Consider the following 17,328-nt stretch of genomic DNA (forward strand, 5'->3'; position numbering starts at 1 on the left):
GCCGAGGCACGATATTTCGTGAGCCGACTGTGGACCGTGTCCCGTGGATTGATCGGGGTGATTGATTGTCGTGGTATCGGCGTGGCCACGAGTTAAATTCGCCTACCAGAACATCCATCGTCACGATCGATCATAGGGGGTGCAAGAACATTTCTGGATGGGACATTTGCCTCCGTTAATTTTTCATCTGTTTTGAAAACTGTTCCAGTGCAGATCTTTCAACATCAAACTTAAAAGCACAGAGCAACTCTCACCTTAAAATATTCAATTTCATTGAAACAACAAACATTCTCAGTTTAATGGTGCTACATCTGGCCATATGTAAAAATATAAGCAGAGATACAGTAATTCATTCATCGGTCAATAATTGTCACTCATCGTATACGATGATATCTACATAATTTTTTGAGAACTTTTTAGAAATAAAAAATAGCTCAAATTTAACATTTTTGTCGTGGGCGGTGAATCTTTCTCTTAGTATTCTTCAGGTTAAATTAGCTTTCGTATCTCGACAACGAGGCAATTGAAGTTGCAACAAGGAAGATACTGTGCACGTCGAGGCAATTGAACTTCGATCGGTTTAGAGATATTACGAGATAAACTTTCGGGAGGAATGAGTAACGGAAGCGCACGCTGTGGGACCGATTTTGGCACACGCTTGAGAAGCTGTTCGACTGCGCCAGAGTTATGATAACATTCTCTGACGAGTTTCGAGCACGGACAGCTCCAGTGGATCACGTTTATGATCTCGCAACTATTTTTCAACATTCTCGAGAAGACGAAAAATAAAGATTTGAGGGCTTTTCGAGGATGCCATTAAGGATATTAGGAAGTCGATCTAAAGTGTTCGCTACGGATTTTGATTTACACGTAATGTTTAAGATTGAATCGCTGCTGGATTTACAGAGAATATTCGATGGAAATTGTTCGACCCATTCTATGAATAAAAGAGGCAGGAGATTGAATTCGACATGATTTGGCTCGCGATAGAAATCCCGTACGATCCCGAAATTTTTGGCAACCGAACAATCTCGTGCGAGACATGTGCTCCGAACGACACGTGTTCGAAGCGTTTCTGTACTGGGATAGATCAAACTTCGACCGTTCCTGTACACGTATACTTGAGAACGTGTTGAGACTTTATTGATATAAATAAGAAAAGTAATCTGAATCTAAGGAAATGTTGAATAAGCCACGGGAGACTTCAGGTACAGCCTGACGAGTTTATACTACTTGTCTGACTAATTGCGTATTTGTACTACTTAAAAGAAAACTCTACCCCTTTGTAATTCGATCATCTATTTAATAAAGCGTAAGTAAAGATGTAAGTAAAACCAGATTATAGTTTACTAAGTGTCTTCCAGTCACCTTAAGCTAATCCTTTGATCCACCTCCACTTCGAATAAAAAATTAGTATCTCTTGCCAAATTAGTATTCACTACTCAAGCTCATTCTAAATCACTTTAGAGAAAAACTGGTTCAATAAATTCTCAAGAACTGCAATTGAATGTAAGAGAATTACAAAAGAGATATTCTTGTCTGACCATGCACGAACTTATTCCACTGAAAATCGTATTCTTGTCGATCTTCAAAACGCAAATTTACTATTCAAAGGTATTACCGTGAGTTGGCAACAGTAGTAATAAAAGCGAGTGAGTTCACTGTCTATGACAGGATTAAGGGACAGTAAGGCAGCTCATTGACACACCTCTTACACGAAGCAATTCCGAAGTTAGCGCGACACAAGTGGCGACGACAGTGGTTTGGCTTGAACCTGCCTTCCCACAGGTGGTCGGTTGGCATTCTCGATGTCAATGGCACACGGTCAGATTTGCACGACAGTCTTGGTTACGAAACTCTTGGCATCGGTGCGCGAACTCTAAAAGCGTGGGGCGAGAAGTTTGTGGTGCTGCGCTGCTGGTTCCGCGATAAAAACTATACTCTATTAGCTATCAAATTCTGTTGCCAACACCTCACTAGACCCTCATTACCAACCCCATATTATACACCCTTCTCGCTACTACCTTTTGCAGGCTATATTGATTCACTGTCATGCATATTCACTGTAGAATAAAAATACCAATGCTCCCTCGTTGTAAGTTCATTTCTATATTCCAATAGAATTGTTACACCTCAGTTCCAATGTTCCACTACTCGCTATCTCGCGAGACAGTGTAATCCAAACCTATTGAAACCTAATCGAACTCTAGCTTTTTCTCCAACAAAATCTCGACCTATTACGCCAGAATTCCAATATGGACTCCTAACTCAATTGAAACTCATACACTACTATAATGTAGAATTAAAATACGCAAGTCTCCATATTCAAATAGAAGAACCAAAAAATCACTCCCTACAAGCTCGTGAATCCATATCAAAGAACTACGATGCCTACTGTGTAATAAAGACAATTGTACTCATTTCTCAACTATTATTATCTCAATTTATTGTAAACCATCCAGCAAATTTCGAAGCACAAGCACTCTCCATTGTACAGCAACCTATCTCGCCAATGGAAAGCGTCTCGTAACAAGGCTAGGGCTTGCCGCGAAATTAACACAAACATCATTCCGTGAGGTAAACAACAAGAGGCGGGAGGCAAGACATTAATCAGCAGAGTTGCGCGGCCATTTCACAATGAGGATCTCGAGGGCCTGGAAGAAATTATGCATGATTTCCGTGTCGGTGGCCAGTTCCTGGTCCGCGGAACGCGCCAGGCTACGATTAACACGCGGAAAAGGGACGAAAATGGGAAAAGGGACGTCGTGAGGCGAACCTGCGCGTCGCTATGGTTACGTGCAGCCTCGGCTGGTTGACCTTGGCGAGGGGATGATGCCGAGGGATGCCGGAAGAAAAAAAAAAAATGTTGCCAAGAGAGCGGAGGGGGAGCAGAGGGATCGAGGGGAACGGTAAAAAAGTTCTTTACGAGCCCGACAGGATATTTTCCACTGCCCTCCATATTCTGGAGGGTTCGGTAACCACCGCTGAAGGAATAACTGGCTCAAGATTTTCAATGTTCAAAGTTTATGAATTGCCGCAATAAAAATTTTACGTCTGGAACGACATGCAGCGAGCGTATGAAACGCTTAAACGTTCTCGTATCGTTTTGGCTGAGTGTATTGATTTGAGGAAGAGTGATAACTCGAAAATGGGGATTTTACGAGAAATAGGAACTGAATACTGCAATAGAACTGAGATTAACTGAACCTCGACTTTTTACCATTTCTGGCTTGGGTATGTCGAGTGTAATAACAAGAGTACAATGGAATAAAAATATTAATTCTTCAAATCTGAGTCACAAATACAACTGACGAGTAACAAAAGTTAGATGTTTATGGATGTTGAAGAGATTCATGGGGAGTCTAAAAGAATATGGTGCAAACAAGTTCGAAGATATATTATTTAAAGGTTACTTTGAACGTAAAGGCGTAACATAAGGCTCAAAGGATTAGTAACGTCGGAAAAGTGCATAAAACTTTTATGGGAGTTTTGTCGGTTTTTTACGTGCCCCCTCGAGCCTTTGATCTTCCGACCTGAAGTCGTACAGTTGTCGGGCTTCTGATTAATCATGATTCGTTAAATAAGAACTTTATTGCGCTTCAACAAGACAATCACATAGAGGATTACGAAAGGATCGATGCAAATCCTACAATAAAGTTTCTGAAATCATTAAACATACTTCAGAGAAGTTCGGCATCGTCGCAGGCCGTTCCAAAATTAAACAATCAAACCTTTGCCAATCGAAAAAAGCACAGCCGTTTGAATACTTACAACATCTTTCTTTTAATACAAATGTACTCTAAAATTCTACCATTTAATAATACTACTAATGACTAAATAACACGCTAAAAAAAGAACTCAAGTACCTCAATTACTATATATAATATTCTAAACAAGAAAAAAGAAAGTAGTACGATATCACAATAGAAAGCTTGTCAACACAGCTTGTCATGCTTCCAAAAAAAACTTCTCATAATCTAGTCTGCAAATAGAAACATGTATCCCCCTAATTCAAGAACGCTCCTAATATCAATAGATTAAAGCAAACTTTCACCCCAAAACCTTATCGGCCAAGCTAGACGTTATGTACAGCCGAGGCAGTTAGAAAAAGCGCGCGAATGGAAGGCGAGGTGGGCTTTAACACGTCTGTCAGAGAAGCAAGATAATTTACTGCAAACAAACGGCCGTATGTACGAACGCAATGCACTGGCCGAGCAGTCGTCAACTTCGTTTCACATGAATTTCGTTTTATCGCAAAAGAGTCGTAAAATGGGCTAAAATTAGAGGCGAAGTTGTATCCCGCTCCTTTCCAGCGGTCCATTTATTCCTGTTCCCGGTAGCTCGGATAATATGACCGCAGCAACTCCAGAATAGAAACAATATCGTCATACGGGGCTAGGGAGGGGGTGCTGCGTATTCGTCTCCGATGATTTAGGGGAAGAAAAATGGGCGAGCGAATCAACAACCTGTTGAAACGTATCGGGTTATTTCGCGAGTCTCTCTTTTTTTCCTTCGACGAGAGGGAACGTAATTTTAGTTAAGGAAAAACCTGCTCCTTTTTTTTATATCATGACCTCCACCTTGCGGGTAGAACGGAGAGGTAATTTTATTGGAAGAGTAGATACGGATCGTTCGCACAGTGGCCAGGTTTTTTGTGCGATTTCTTCGCGGTCGTTCTGGTGGATTAATTTCGGCTGAAAAAATATCGATCCACGCGGAGTAGAGGCCATTTATTCTCTGTATTACTCGCCACTCCAGAATTTATTCCTGACTTGTCGAAACGCTATCGTGGACAATGAAATATGTACAGATTTGTTCGCGAAATAATGCAATATTTCGTAACAAAGAAGGGAACGAGTTTTCATCGAGAATCGTTGATTCGGTATCGATACAGTCGTGTTGATATAGCGACTGTTATTAAATTCTAAGTATTTCATGTGTAATAATTGATAACAGGAGTTTGATAAAAGTTGTAATCCAGACAATATATTATTCCAGATTGAATGTATAGTAACGATGACAAAAGCACTGTAGGATCGATTCAATGCAAATTTAATTCTTATTTTAGTAGAGTGATATTTACCATAGCTGTATTTTATGATCCTACTTTGCATTTCAAACCCTCTTCGGAATTTAAAATAAATAATTAATACTTATAATATCTCAGAGTTCACGAGCCATGAAACGTAGAATTAAGACGCAAGGAAACCGATTAGCTACTCCTATTTACCAGCAAGAGGCAAACGTTGCTTTTGAAATAAAGCCAACGCTGGATTGATAGTCTCTTGCCGAGGAAGAGAACCCCAAGGGCGCCGCTTGAGTCGAGCTCGACACACGCGAGATTCGCGACATCAGTCTCGATTAAACGCTAAATTGCATAAACATTCGGTTCACGGCCAGAATATCTCACGTCCAAAGAATCTAAACTGCCTTCAAAGTATCCCCTTTCGAACAAGTTCCTTATTGGAAATTCCACTGTTCACTGACGAGAGTTTTAAGCGATTAAAAAACTTTGCCTCGACTCTCGGTAATTTTGAGACACTAGAATTCACTTTTTGGGTATAGTGGACGTAACTAGTATCGCAGTTTTACTGATAAGAAATGTTCAAAATGAAAAATTGAAAAAAAAACTGAGAAAATCTTCAAATAAAAAATAATGCAAGTTTAGAATATTGTAGTAACACGAATTTATTTTTTATTTCGCTTCTTCAGCAAAGAGGATACTCGAAGAATAATTGTTTCAAATCGCTTGAAACAGTCGCTGACGTTACTAAAAAGCGAATGCTTTTCGAAACGAGTGCTCCGCGCTTCCGGTTGCGCTAGCTAAACGAGGAGGTTCGTTGCGACGCGTTCTTCGGTGTTTAAATTTAAATTTCGATGGAGCGCGCGAAATCGATTCACCTTGGGGGAATGGTCCGCGTCACAGCTAGAAAACTGTCCGTGCCTTTGCCAAAGGTCAACGTGTCTGCCCCGCGACGGTCAACAAAAACCCCATGCAATGCAGTTCATTTACTTCTAACCGAACTGAATGGGGGAAAAACTATAAAGCACCGATGTAAAGTAAAAAACGCTGATGTTGGTCGACAAACACGACATATATTTCAACGCTACATCTACAGTTTCTATAAACTCTCAAATTCATATCTGAATCACTACAGGTCAAAGATCATTTTTCCAATAAAAAGAATACTAGCTTAATTCAATTTTGTCCACACAAAATTCCATACAATTACTCTTTTTTAGCATTTCATAAAAAAAACGCTAAAGCTTAAAACACCCTAAAAACTACTTAACCCTAGGGATTCTCATACTTAACCTATATAATTTAAGTGGAACAGTTCACAGTGACACACGTTTCCCTAATTGCCCCACGATTATTAACAAGTACCCAATTAAAGCTACTAGAATCTTCGCGAGAACGAAAGAAAAGTTTCTTAGCCGTTAAAAATTCCGAGAGAGGAAAAGGCGGCAGGAAGTAGTTTGAAACAAAGTTACCACGGGACGGAAGTGCGCGCACGAAGAGGCGACGCCGCTTTTCCGACGATAATGCATTCGAAACCGCAGTGTCCTGTCTCTTCCAGGAAAACGAGGGCATCGTGCCGCAAGTCGTCCGCTACGTACGATTACGTGCTTTCACACAGAGAGAGACACACGTAATATGCATGGCCTGGAGAAGGTCGAAGGTCACAAGGATCGTGCCCAAAGGATAAGGGACAGACGTCGAACGTGTGACCCCGATACGCCTCGAGCCGCGATGAAGAAATGGGAGGAAACAGGAGTGCCGATTTATCGAAACAACGTTAACTCAAAGTTAATGTCACAACATTAACTAAACTGCTCGACATCGAAAAACTCTACGATTCGAATCTCACGTCCTATCGATTGGATACACCCTCTCGATCGATCTTCCACGATTGCACTTTTTTATACTTTGTATATCATTCTTTGCTGCATGTCATACAAGAATTCCTACAGTGTATTTAGTTGAAACTCACAGATGAAAAAAATCATGCTTTCGCCGGTTCAGATAACTGAATAAACTCTTTGAAGGGAGACTTAAGAAACCGGGGTACTAAGGGACATTTCTTAAGTTTTAATGCGTATTAAAAAAGGGTGACACTGTGTAACACTTTGCTGATACGTTAAAACCCTTGGTTTTTTCAGAAAAGTGTGAAAGAAATTGTTTGTCACTTACCATTTCTGCGTCATCCCGTCGCAGACGCTTCCTAGCGTCTCTAGCTCTCTGACATCGTTCTGGACCGGCGTCGCTCCACTGGGATGCAAAAGGTAGTCACAAGCTAGCACGATCGGAGATGAAGTAGTGTTTGGGCACGATGGTCGTTGACAAACGCCTTGGAAACGAATCGCGAACGTTAAACACGAAACACGATATAGATCTGGGTGAAGAACCGAACACGAGAGAAGATACGCACACGCGCGCGGCGCGAGACTGACTGAATGGCTGTCGCGATTTCGCTCGTGGTTACTGCGCCAGCGCCACCTGTTCTCCCGCCGAGGTACCTCTACTTTAGTGCGCGCGCACTTTGGGAAATCCTTTAACCCTAAAATATACCATTTAAGAAACTTATATAAAATTATTTTTATTATAAGTACGGAATTTTGAATGTAACTCTTAGAAAGTAGAGATAAATATATTAACCTTTTCTTTCCCCACGCAGCCACATGCCTATATATCAAACGAAATTAAAATCTTGTTTAAGCTCTTCATTCTTCATCAGTGCTGCGAAGTAACAGCGAATTAGAATGACTTGAATGTTTTAAAAATGTTAGACTATTTTTATGATCTAATTAGAGGCAGAAATTTACTCTCTTTCGTAATGTAAAATTAAAGTAAATGATTAGAACTCTGGTAATACTTGAATTATTTGTGGATCATAAAATAATTTATCGATGAAGAATCGAAAGAACTGTTACAAAGTATGTATGCGCGTTTTGGGTGCGCAAACCACAACGTCGTCACATATCTGTGATCGAATTATTGACAAATGAAGAACTATTTTGGAATTAAATTTTAAGGATAATTATAGAGATTTAGTCGATATACCATGGTCTGCAGTGCAGATATGTGACGACACATTTGCCTGATATGAGATGCACGGATTTCGTGAGATTCGTGCGCAAAGGAATGGCGCAGCGAATTAACATGTAGCAATTTGTCATGTTGTCCATGTTAACGTCTATGTTGCATAGTAAATGTAGCCACAAATTCTCGTTGCGATTACATCTTAGTAAGACTATTAACAGGAAACTATGTATAATTGGCAAATTGAAATACAAAATTCGTTAGGAAAATACAGTTCCTCTATTTTATTATACTTATGTAAGTAACATCAATTCGTACAAGCATTGTCATTTTTTAGGCCAGCTTTATAAAATTAGACATATCAGAATGAATTCACGATAAATACATCGCTAATTTGATCGTTGTAAATTATTCTTGTTCCTTTCAATCTCGAAGATCGAGTATACGAGTAGTTCCACTCTAATTGACGTTCAAAGAATTAAAACATGACTAGCAAATCATGCATGACTATGCATAGGAATAAAATTACTATTTTCTTCAATTCAATAGTGAAGAGATTAATTTAAAAGTAAAAAAGGAATTGTAGATATTTTATCGTTCAATTTCAGGTAACAATAGATTAAATGCAATCATAAAAAATGCAAGAAATTAATGTAATTGCATGAAAGTTCAAATGTGAGCGGTTCATTGTTTTCTTCTCTTTCTTAGCTCTTATCATATCAAATGCATTCTTTCACAACCCATGCATCATTCGGTGGGCAAAATAAACTTTACGAGCAATAAAAGAGCATTATCTACGCAATTATCAGCAACGCGAAAGAAATGTTTAACACAATAACGATTTCAATACATATTTTAACAAATTTAATTAACCTCGACATATTGATAAAAGATAAAAAAGTATTATTACCGACTTATATGGTTCCTAGTAATATACGTGTATACTGTAATTTTATTTCTCTCATTTTGATAATATAAAACTTCCTTTCAGTTATTTTTGTGTAACTATCTACTTTAGATTGCGATGATTCTATTTCTTTTATTATTTTACAAAATTCATAGCACATCTGCATTCTTTATTCAAGAGAATGTGATACTTTTATAATGAAAACTATACTGAAAACAGGGTCAGTTGCATTGGTATCTGATTCACGATTGAACGTGTACACACAACATGAACACATGTGACGCTCTTATGCATTGATATATACTTGTGTATGTTTATACTGAAATTTAATGGAAGTTCTTTGAATACTCAAAAATACTCAATTTGAAGTTAAATATTTTTTACTTTAGGAAGAGAATGATAGTGTAAATAGACGTACATGCGGCAAAGTTACATCGATGAAGAAACCATCTAATTGTCACGAGTACTGTTGATACTTTAGACGGACTGTTATGAAAAAATATATTGTGTTTTATTCTAATAAAACTAACTGTGTCATATGAACGAATAATAAAAAAGAAAGGATAGAATGTGTTCTATTTCAAGGTGATTACAAAAGATGGTTCTCGTCCATCAATTAGTACCTCACCTCCATTAGAAATCTAAAAAGTTCGTATTAATTTAATACACAACTTTATCGAAATTAAAACGTAAATAATTTTTACATACTTTATAATAGCACGTGCCTTTTAACCTTAAGGACCCTTGCTTACGAAATATAAAGCGTGTAGAAAAAGTCTTCCATCTTCGATTTCTCAGTCTGTTGACTCTCCAGCGAAACACATTCACAGACTTCACCTATATTTGTCACTCGATTAATTTGCACTAATACATAATGCACGGAAAACATCGCAGAGACACTATGTTTATCATGGTTTGCATTTTTCTCATTACATCAGAAATATTATTCAACACAAAAATTGAAATTTCTCTAATCACACAACTATAGAGGATGCTCAGTGAAAGACCTTGGTTCTTCGATCGATTATCGAAGGGGAATCTTGCATTAAATGGATGCTCTTTGAATATCGTCTGCATATTTCCTTACGTAAGACATGAAATCTACCAATGCGGTATACATTGATTTATCTACAATCTTTTGAGGTATCCAACCTTTTAAATTTGTGTTGATAATCCAGGTGAATCGACACCTGCTATGCTCGTTGGGTAACTTCTCCGCGGCCCAACAGCTTACACCATTTTCAGCCCTTTAATAAAAAATTAAATATTATACACAACATAAGAATCAAGAAATTAAATTTAAATAAAAATATTATTCCTTAAACTCACCTAACAACGTTACTACGACTCGGTAACGATGAGAAAGGCACTGATGTACCACTGTTAATATAATAATTACCATATTGAATACGATGTCTTAGAATAACAAAATCTCGAGCGCCAATAATTCCTCCACCTTGGGGACTCGTCGCTTGATAAACAATATCCGTGTTTTCATCGATATACTGAACACAAATATTTACCAATTAATCTAAACCCTAATGAATAGAACACACGTAAATACAAAATATATTACTTGTAGTTTCTTCGATTCTGTGACAAGTTTGTTCCACGAAGGTAACGATTCAATTTCATCAAACAATTGATCTACGAGTATACTAGGAGGAGCGTTAATGGTACCCTACAAAAATTTATTAAATTATCATACTACAATAACGAAAAGTCACTATAAAATATTCCATATTTTAGCAAAACCTACTACTATCTTTAAAATCTTCCCTTCTGGTTTAGGACGGTCCATATAAAAAATAATGTCACCATTTGACATTATATTTTCAATCTGCCAATCTTCAGACTGTAATAAATTGTGGCAATATTGAATTAACACAGCCGCCCTTCTTTTATAATCTTCTACCTATAAATTAAAAATAAATCATTTCATTAATACAGTGATATTTTCTCGAAACTCGTAATAAGTAAGAATACTTACCATTTCTGTCGTGAGTTTCGCTAAAGGTTTAGACCCTAGCGCTTCATTTGACTTTGGAAAACCTTTGGAACCCCCTGGTTTTCTCGCACTCTCATCTTCACGATCAGAATGATCTGGTGAATCCATTGGTGTGAAGAACGTGCCAGGGGGTTCAATACTAGTGTACTGTCGAGACTCTGAAGTAACGCCTCGAAGAAGCGGTTCCCTTTCGTTTTCAGCAAAATCTGAAAATGAATTAGTACTTAAATCCATGATAAGTGTATGTATTCATGAATAAATAGGAAATATCATACGTCGAAACCAATTTCTTGCTTGTGTTTCCTGTGGAAACACGCGAATATCAAAGAACCATGCTTCAACCCAGGGCAGTACAAAAGACGTAAGAATGAGAAGAACTTGAAATACTGGTTGATTGCACGTTGACCACTGAAAGCAGAAAGAAAAATCTAACAATTCCATCATCGATGTTCAATAAGTGATCGATAAATCTCCAACTTACGTCGAAAAGAAACACTTTGGCAATTAGGAAGGCACACATCGTAGCAGTCGTTAACTGTAACAAATACATACAACAAATCTTTATTACAAAACGCCATATATTCCAAGCAAGAGACTTAAAATATAATTATTCTACTTACAGCCACGATGATCCAATGATTCAACCGGAGCAGCGCGTAAAAGAGCAACAATACCGTAAACCTGCAAATCGCCGCCATCTGAGAAGATGAAATCCGTAAAATCTCTGTCCCCGATGAACGATGACAAATTATGTCTAACTATATGTCATCCTCGACATCTTTTGCTTAATGGTAACAAAATACTCACCACGATGTCAAAGAGAGAAGTCTTTATGTGATAATGGACTACTTGATTCATGAAAGCGGATTCCAAGCTCTCGCCGGCGATCTGCGAGAAAATCTCACGTTAGTACAAGATTGAATTAAAACAAATAGTTTGTTTATTCGTGGAAGGTACTATTCTTTCTTTTTTCTTTATTTCTATCACTTTATCGTTACCATCGTGCAAATGAGCCACATGAGAAACGTGAGCAGAAGGTCGAAGGTGACGAAGAGGCAAAAGAAACGCCTGACGTTCGACATCCTCCCGTTTTGCATTGCACCCGCGATAAGATCCTCGCTCAGAATGATATCCGGGGTTCGTGTTATGCTTTGCTGAGTGTACGAGCTCCTCTGGGAGTTTATGGATCCGCTCAGCAACGTCTCCGCCGCCGCTCTAATTTGCCTCTCGTCCTCTGCCATTCTACCAGTGGTGCCTTTGATATCCACGACGACGACGGCCTGAAAACAACAATTGAACATGGGTTAACAGTGCTACGTATTATTCCACGCATACTAAGACAGTTTCTCGCACCTAGATGCACGTACCGAACGTATGACATTTTATCGGAAATCTTTTCGAAATTCACGTAAGATTCTTTTGCATGTGACGTCTTGTTAACGATGTTTAACTAACGAAAAAAGCTCATAATACGTTTGATCGTGGTTCTAGCAAGTTAAGAATTAAAACAATTTTTATATTTAATGTTCGCGGAAAAAGTTACTCGCTGAATTATTGAATGATACTTCTACAATCATTGTATATGGTTTGTACAGTTAGAAGAAGAAGAATCCTCTGCCTATGCAATTTGAAGACTGAAAGTTTTAAGCTGTATATCAGTTTCATCGCGACCCCACACGTTCTATCGCCCATTCTTTATTGTGTCTAGAAATGCTGTTTATATTCTGAAAATATCGCCACGTGATAAGATAGTTTACAATACTTTATACTGTCAAAAATCTATACTTTTGAACCGGTTTTTTTTTAGGTAATTACTCGTTAGAGAAAACAATATTAGAAATTCTGCTGTTGAGAATTATATTTATAATTATCGATTTTCTTCTAACGTCATTAACAAACACTCCGCCAAGGCCTCCCATTATACCTATTTTTAATATAATTTCTGGTTAAATTGCAATCTTTAATGAAATATGTACGTTGGGATATCTCTGGTAATGCAACTTTATTATTCAAAATACTTTTAGAAAATAGTTAGAGAGGTTATCACTATACAGCTACAAAATCAACAATTTTGGCGGGAACTCTTATGATTTACTTTTCTATTACAATTTCTAGTTCGACACAATATTTCATACAATATTTGAAATTTACTATTTGAATTTATTTTACGATACAAGCATAAAGAAAGCACAATGTCGAATATCACAAAGAACAAATGTATTAAACTCCAAGTAGATCAAATCTGCGATGACACATCCCACTAAGGAACAGAAATTACGAAGTATCAAGACAGCCTTTTATTTATAACTTGACGTTTCGATAAGTGAAGAAAAAAATAAACGTTCGATATCGACGGAAGATAAAAAGCATTTGAACGAATCTACATTTTTCATTTCTTATCATAAATACATGACGTAACTCGTTATTCGCTAGTCAGGATTAATAACATACAAAAAGATGGTTTAATAATTTATTATAGTAATTGTCAACTTGTATATGCAGACAAGTAATATTTTAAAAAAATAAACTAAACATATTAACAAATATGCCACTTTTAAGTAATAAAAAATGTGTACTAAAAATTCTTTTTCATTAATTTGATTACAATTCAGGGGCCCTGTTTAATGATTTTAGTAGCGATTAGTTACGCAAACAGTAACCTCCGCTTGTGCTTTAAACGATTCTAGTACTTGCATATTATTTCTACCTGTTAAATATTAATGCAGAACACCTATACGCATATGATAGTCACATTTCTTTCCCATAAAGGAAATACTAAAATTCGAGACCACGAAACCGTACCAAAAGCAACAGCTGATACGGTCGATGGCCTTACTAATACTATCATCCTACCCCACATAGAAACAAAATCTAATGTATGGACTTAATTGTTCAAACTGATCAAAGTCTTGTGTACCCATCTTATCCTATTAGTAGGGAAAAGTCATTGATAATGAGTGCATCGATAACGAAAGATCTCTCTCGCTTATTCAGCTCGTTACTTGACACGATCGACGCGTTCTAACCTTAAAATTAACTTCGCAGCGTCAGACTAGAAGACTCTCTACTATTTTTTCACGTCAATCGCATCAATTTGATCTGATAGAGCTTTTGCAGCGTGTGAGTCCACCTATGCGTCAGTAATTGACAAGAATGGAAGCTATGGTGCTTTACTGTAAAAAAATGCCGTGCGAATTAATGGCCTTTGTTTACCGTTTAAGTCTTGTGAAATCCTCATAAATCCGATAGTGTTGGTGAAGTGTTGATCATTAGCACATTACACGCGCGCATTGTTCCGTTCAACACAATTTTCGGGGAAATTTGATAATTTCAATAAGCACCACAGTATGTCACGAGCTCCTTTGTAGCAAGGATAAACACAAGCAAACGTAGCAATTTATCTACACGAGTTGCATGACAATTTTATAGAGTGGCGGCGCCACGCACTGGATTGGTTACAGCGCCATCTCTGTGTCACTTTCTTGACAAAAAATGATAAAACCATTAATTACCGATAAGGTAGTACGCATCTTTGTGGTTATGAACACAGACGAGAGGCGAGTATACAGGACAGACCAAATATTTGATGGATTTTCGTATCTCACCACAGACGAGTATACAAAATCGTAGAAAATATGCTATATTAATCAAGATATACTTCGGATTAGTTAGCATGTCCGAGAAATACGTAACAAGTACCCACAAATATGTAAACCATAAACTCTAGCGATGAATATGAATCAGTAAAAGTGGCGAAGAAAAATGATTAAAAACTTCAGGGGTAGATACACGGACCACGGGAATCCATTAGAAGCCAGATGAAATTAAAGTCCCATCGATCTTCCTTCACAAAAATTCTATTAATCAAAGTCTAAAACTTAAATTAGTAAGCCAAAGACTTTTAACCGACGGTCAAGCTGTTCACTAGCCAGAGTGGTTCAACGTAGCCAAAGGTAGACCAGGATAATCCATGAAGTTCCTCCACAGAATCGCCAAGGCGATCCGCGTCCGCTGGAACCTCCGGAGCAAGTAACCAAAAGAACGGGAATCGATTACTAAATTGAGATTAATCGAACTATTCGAAACCAATCGAACGAAAGATATTTTCGAGAAGTTAATATTTCTCATTAAATAATCGCTGCAACAACAATTACTATTATACATATTGTTAATAACAATCGCAAGCACTGATTGATGTAAATTGTTAACTTTTCTAATTGCTAATTAAAGAAATGTTTAAAAATTTTCAAGAATTATCAGATTAATCGAACGAAGAATAATGTACGAAAAATTAATAATAACCACGTTCTGTAACTAACAATTTCAAATATCAATAATTTACACAAGCACACACTGTGTGTGATTGTTATTAACAATATGTGCACCAAAAATTGTTGCTGAGATGATTATTTTACGGAAAATACCAATTTTTCGCAAAATATTGTTCGTTAGATCAGTCTCGAAATTTTAATCAACCGAAGAACTTCTCTGATTGGTTTTTCACCTTCCTCGAGACAGTATAAATACCCCTGCAGGAGCACGAGTGTCTCAGTCTCCGCGGGTCCTCCGGCGGGAACGGACCTCCTCGGGATCCTGGAGGGCCCCGGGGCCCTGGACCGCGGACCTCCCTGGACCTCCCTGGACCCCTGGACACCACTGACCAGTGGGTAGCTGGCCGATGACCAGTGGTCATCTTGGCTGACCGGTGAGTTTTTGCACAAATTTGAATTTTTCCTTCTGTTGCCCCTATTTTGAGCTAGTTTGCGCTCTTTTACGCGCTTTTGTGCTATTTGCCCCCTTATGCCCCCTTATGCCCCCTTATGCCCTATTATGCCACCTTATTCCACTTTTTGCGCCTTTTTGCGCCTTTTTGCGCCTTTTTGCGCCCTTTTGCGCCCATGTGCGCCCATGTGCGCTTTTTTGAGCTTTTTTGTGCTTTTTTGTGCTTTTTTGTGCTCTTTATTAATCAACTCAAGATATCAAAAGAAGATCAATCTGGTAAATATTTTTCATTTTTACATTTGTTTTCTATTATTGTCTTTGATTTGATATCGTATCCCCCGAGGGATGGCATTAACATTTTAAATTTTTAGTTTTACAGAGTTTATGTAACCATTGAATGAAAGTTTTGAAACAGGCAATTGATCAAACACATTTTTGTTTTCTTTTGCTGTAATATGTTACTACGGAATTTCTCAAACTTTTCGAAGGTTGTGGATCGTTCTGTCGATCCTCTATATTTTGTAGAAAGCTCCTCAAACTCCATAGCTGATTCTAATTTCTCACTTTACAGGTTTTAGGTAAACATCGAAGGAAGATATTAAAAGCAGGTAATTACAATTAATATTTCTGAACAGAAATACCAACCTTGTTTAGTTCTGTTCTCTTTTGAAAAATGTTCTCTCTTGATTCAGGGTTTGGATTGTTCTGCCAATCCTTTTTCATTTCTGTGATTTCTATATCTGTGATTTCTTTGATCTACTGCACAGCAACCTCCTCGTGCCATCGTTGGGGTATTTTCGGGGAGGTTCCCCCAATCATTCATATTAACTTGAAGATTGAAGAACGAAGACGTCGCATCCGCCGAGGGATTCAACGCATCTAGTATATAAGTCGCAATCGCTTAGAATATTTTTAAGATCCTACTTCTAAGTTTCCATTGTAAAGTCATTGTAACACTGCCAAGTTGTCACTTCTTAGCTCTCTTTGCTCGTCTACTTCCTCCTCACCTTCTGTGAGGAGGTCATCTGCTTCTCTTAGTAGAAGCAAATGTCCAACTGTGGAATCGGCGGTCGATGGAGCTTGCTCTTCTTCCCTTGGGGGTTTGTACTAGCGAGAGACGATGTGGACACCGAATGGTGTGTGGTATGACACACTTGCAGGTGGAAACCCCACAGTTCAATCAGGCAACTGATTGTGCTGTGAGGTGCCAGTCGCCTTCTCCTAGTACCCGCCTTCAAGGTGGAAGGACTCGCACCACCGATTGTCTATTTCATGGTTGCCTTTCGCGGTAGACTTTAACTATTTCCAATCTTTTCTCAATGATTACTTGGCCCTTCTCTAGTTTAAGGTCCAAGCTAAAGATATGGATGGAATTTAATTTCCATCCATGTCTTTGGTTTACTAGTTCGAACCATAGACTTTAAGATTTTAACTTAAGATCGTATCCTTAAGACTACGCAAGACAGCTCATCCGCCGAGGGATTCAGCACCGTTGGTTCGTAAAGTTCTGTCTTTACTCTTTATTGTTCGTGTGAATGAAGACGTCGCATCCGCCGAGGGATGCACCGCTTCTAGTATATAAGTCGCAATCGCTTAGAATATTTTTAAGACTCTACTTGTAAGATTCTATTGTAAAATAATTGTAAC

The 17,328-nt window shown here is 38.0% G+C and overlaps 2 protein-coding genes across 6 annotated transcripts in view; both read right to left on the reverse strand.

The window, feature by feature from the left end:
- Dgk (diacyl glycerol kinase 1) overlaps nucleotides 1-7,324 on the reverse strand; it is a 68,009-nt gene extending 60,685 nt beyond the window's left edge. Inside the window, exon 1 of one of the 2 annotated variants that reach the window (XM_076388944.1) lies at nucleotides 7,196-7,324. The gene's annotated coding sequence lies outside the window, so the exon portion shown is untranslated. The remainder of the gene's footprint in view (nucleotides 1-7,195) is intronic. The other variant, XM_076388943.1, reaches the window with a different exon arrangement.
- Nucleotides 7,325-8,313: 989 nt separating this feature from the next.
- Nucleotides 8,314-14,325, reverse strand: Start1 (Steroidogenic acute regulatory protein-like). 4 transcript variants are annotated; one of them, XM_076388570.1, is made up of 13 exons: nucleotides 14,173-14,325; nucleotides 11,958-12,239; nucleotides 11,767-11,847; nucleotides 11,580-11,657; nucleotides 11,441-11,494; nucleotides 11,235-11,367; nucleotides 10,942-11,165; nucleotides 10,711-10,866; nucleotides 10,528-10,632; nucleotides 10,281-10,456; nucleotides 10,104-10,198; nucleotides 9,660-9,788; nucleotides 8,314-9,592 (listed from the first exon to the last, which is right to left on the reverse strand). In XM_076388570.1, exons 2-12 carry the CDS (start codon nucleotides 12,198-12,200, stop codon nucleotides 9,700-9,702), a joined length of 1,434 nt encoding a protein of 477 aa, XP_076244685.1. In that variant the 5' UTR covers nucleotides 12,201-12,239; nucleotides 14,173-14,325; the 3' UTR covers nucleotides 8,314-9,592; nucleotides 9,660-9,699. The 4 variants fall into 4 exon arrangements, with proteins under 4 accessions (XP_076244685.1, XP_076244684.1, XP_076244683.1 ...); XM_076388569.1 differs by having other exon boundaries at nucleotides 8,314-9,788; XM_076388568.1 differs by lacking the exons at nucleotides 8,314-9,592; nucleotides 9,660-9,788 and having other exon boundaries at nucleotides 9,862-10,198; nucleotides 10,714-10,866.
- Between the last annotated feature and the right edge of the window lie 3,003 nt (nucleotides 14,326-17,328).

Source organism: Calliopsis andreniformis, chromosome 12 (assembly GCF_051401765.1).
Source record: "Calliopsis andreniformis isolate RMS-2024a chromosome 12, iyCalAndr_principal, whole genome shotgun sequence".
NCBI lineage: Eukaryota > Metazoa > Arthropoda > Insecta > Hymenoptera > Andrenidae > Calliopsis > Calliopsis andreniformis.

What these genes read in the sequence shown, in the direction of transcription:
- Start1 (XM_076388567.1), bottom strand. Translation starts at nt 12,200, where the DNA reads ATGGCAGAGGACGAGAGGCAAATTAGAGCGGCGGCGGAGACGTTGCTG. An exon ending in ATCATTGGATCATCGTGGCT is followed by an intron (nt 11,495 to 11,579) that starts GTAAGTAGAATA and finishes TATTTGTTACAG; the next exon opens with TTAACGACTGCTACGATGTG. An exon ending in GGAAGATTTTAAAGATAGTA is followed by an intron (nt 10,633 to 10,710) that starts GTAGGTTTTGCT and finishes AAATTTTTGTAG; the next exon opens with GGTACCATTAACGCTCCTCC.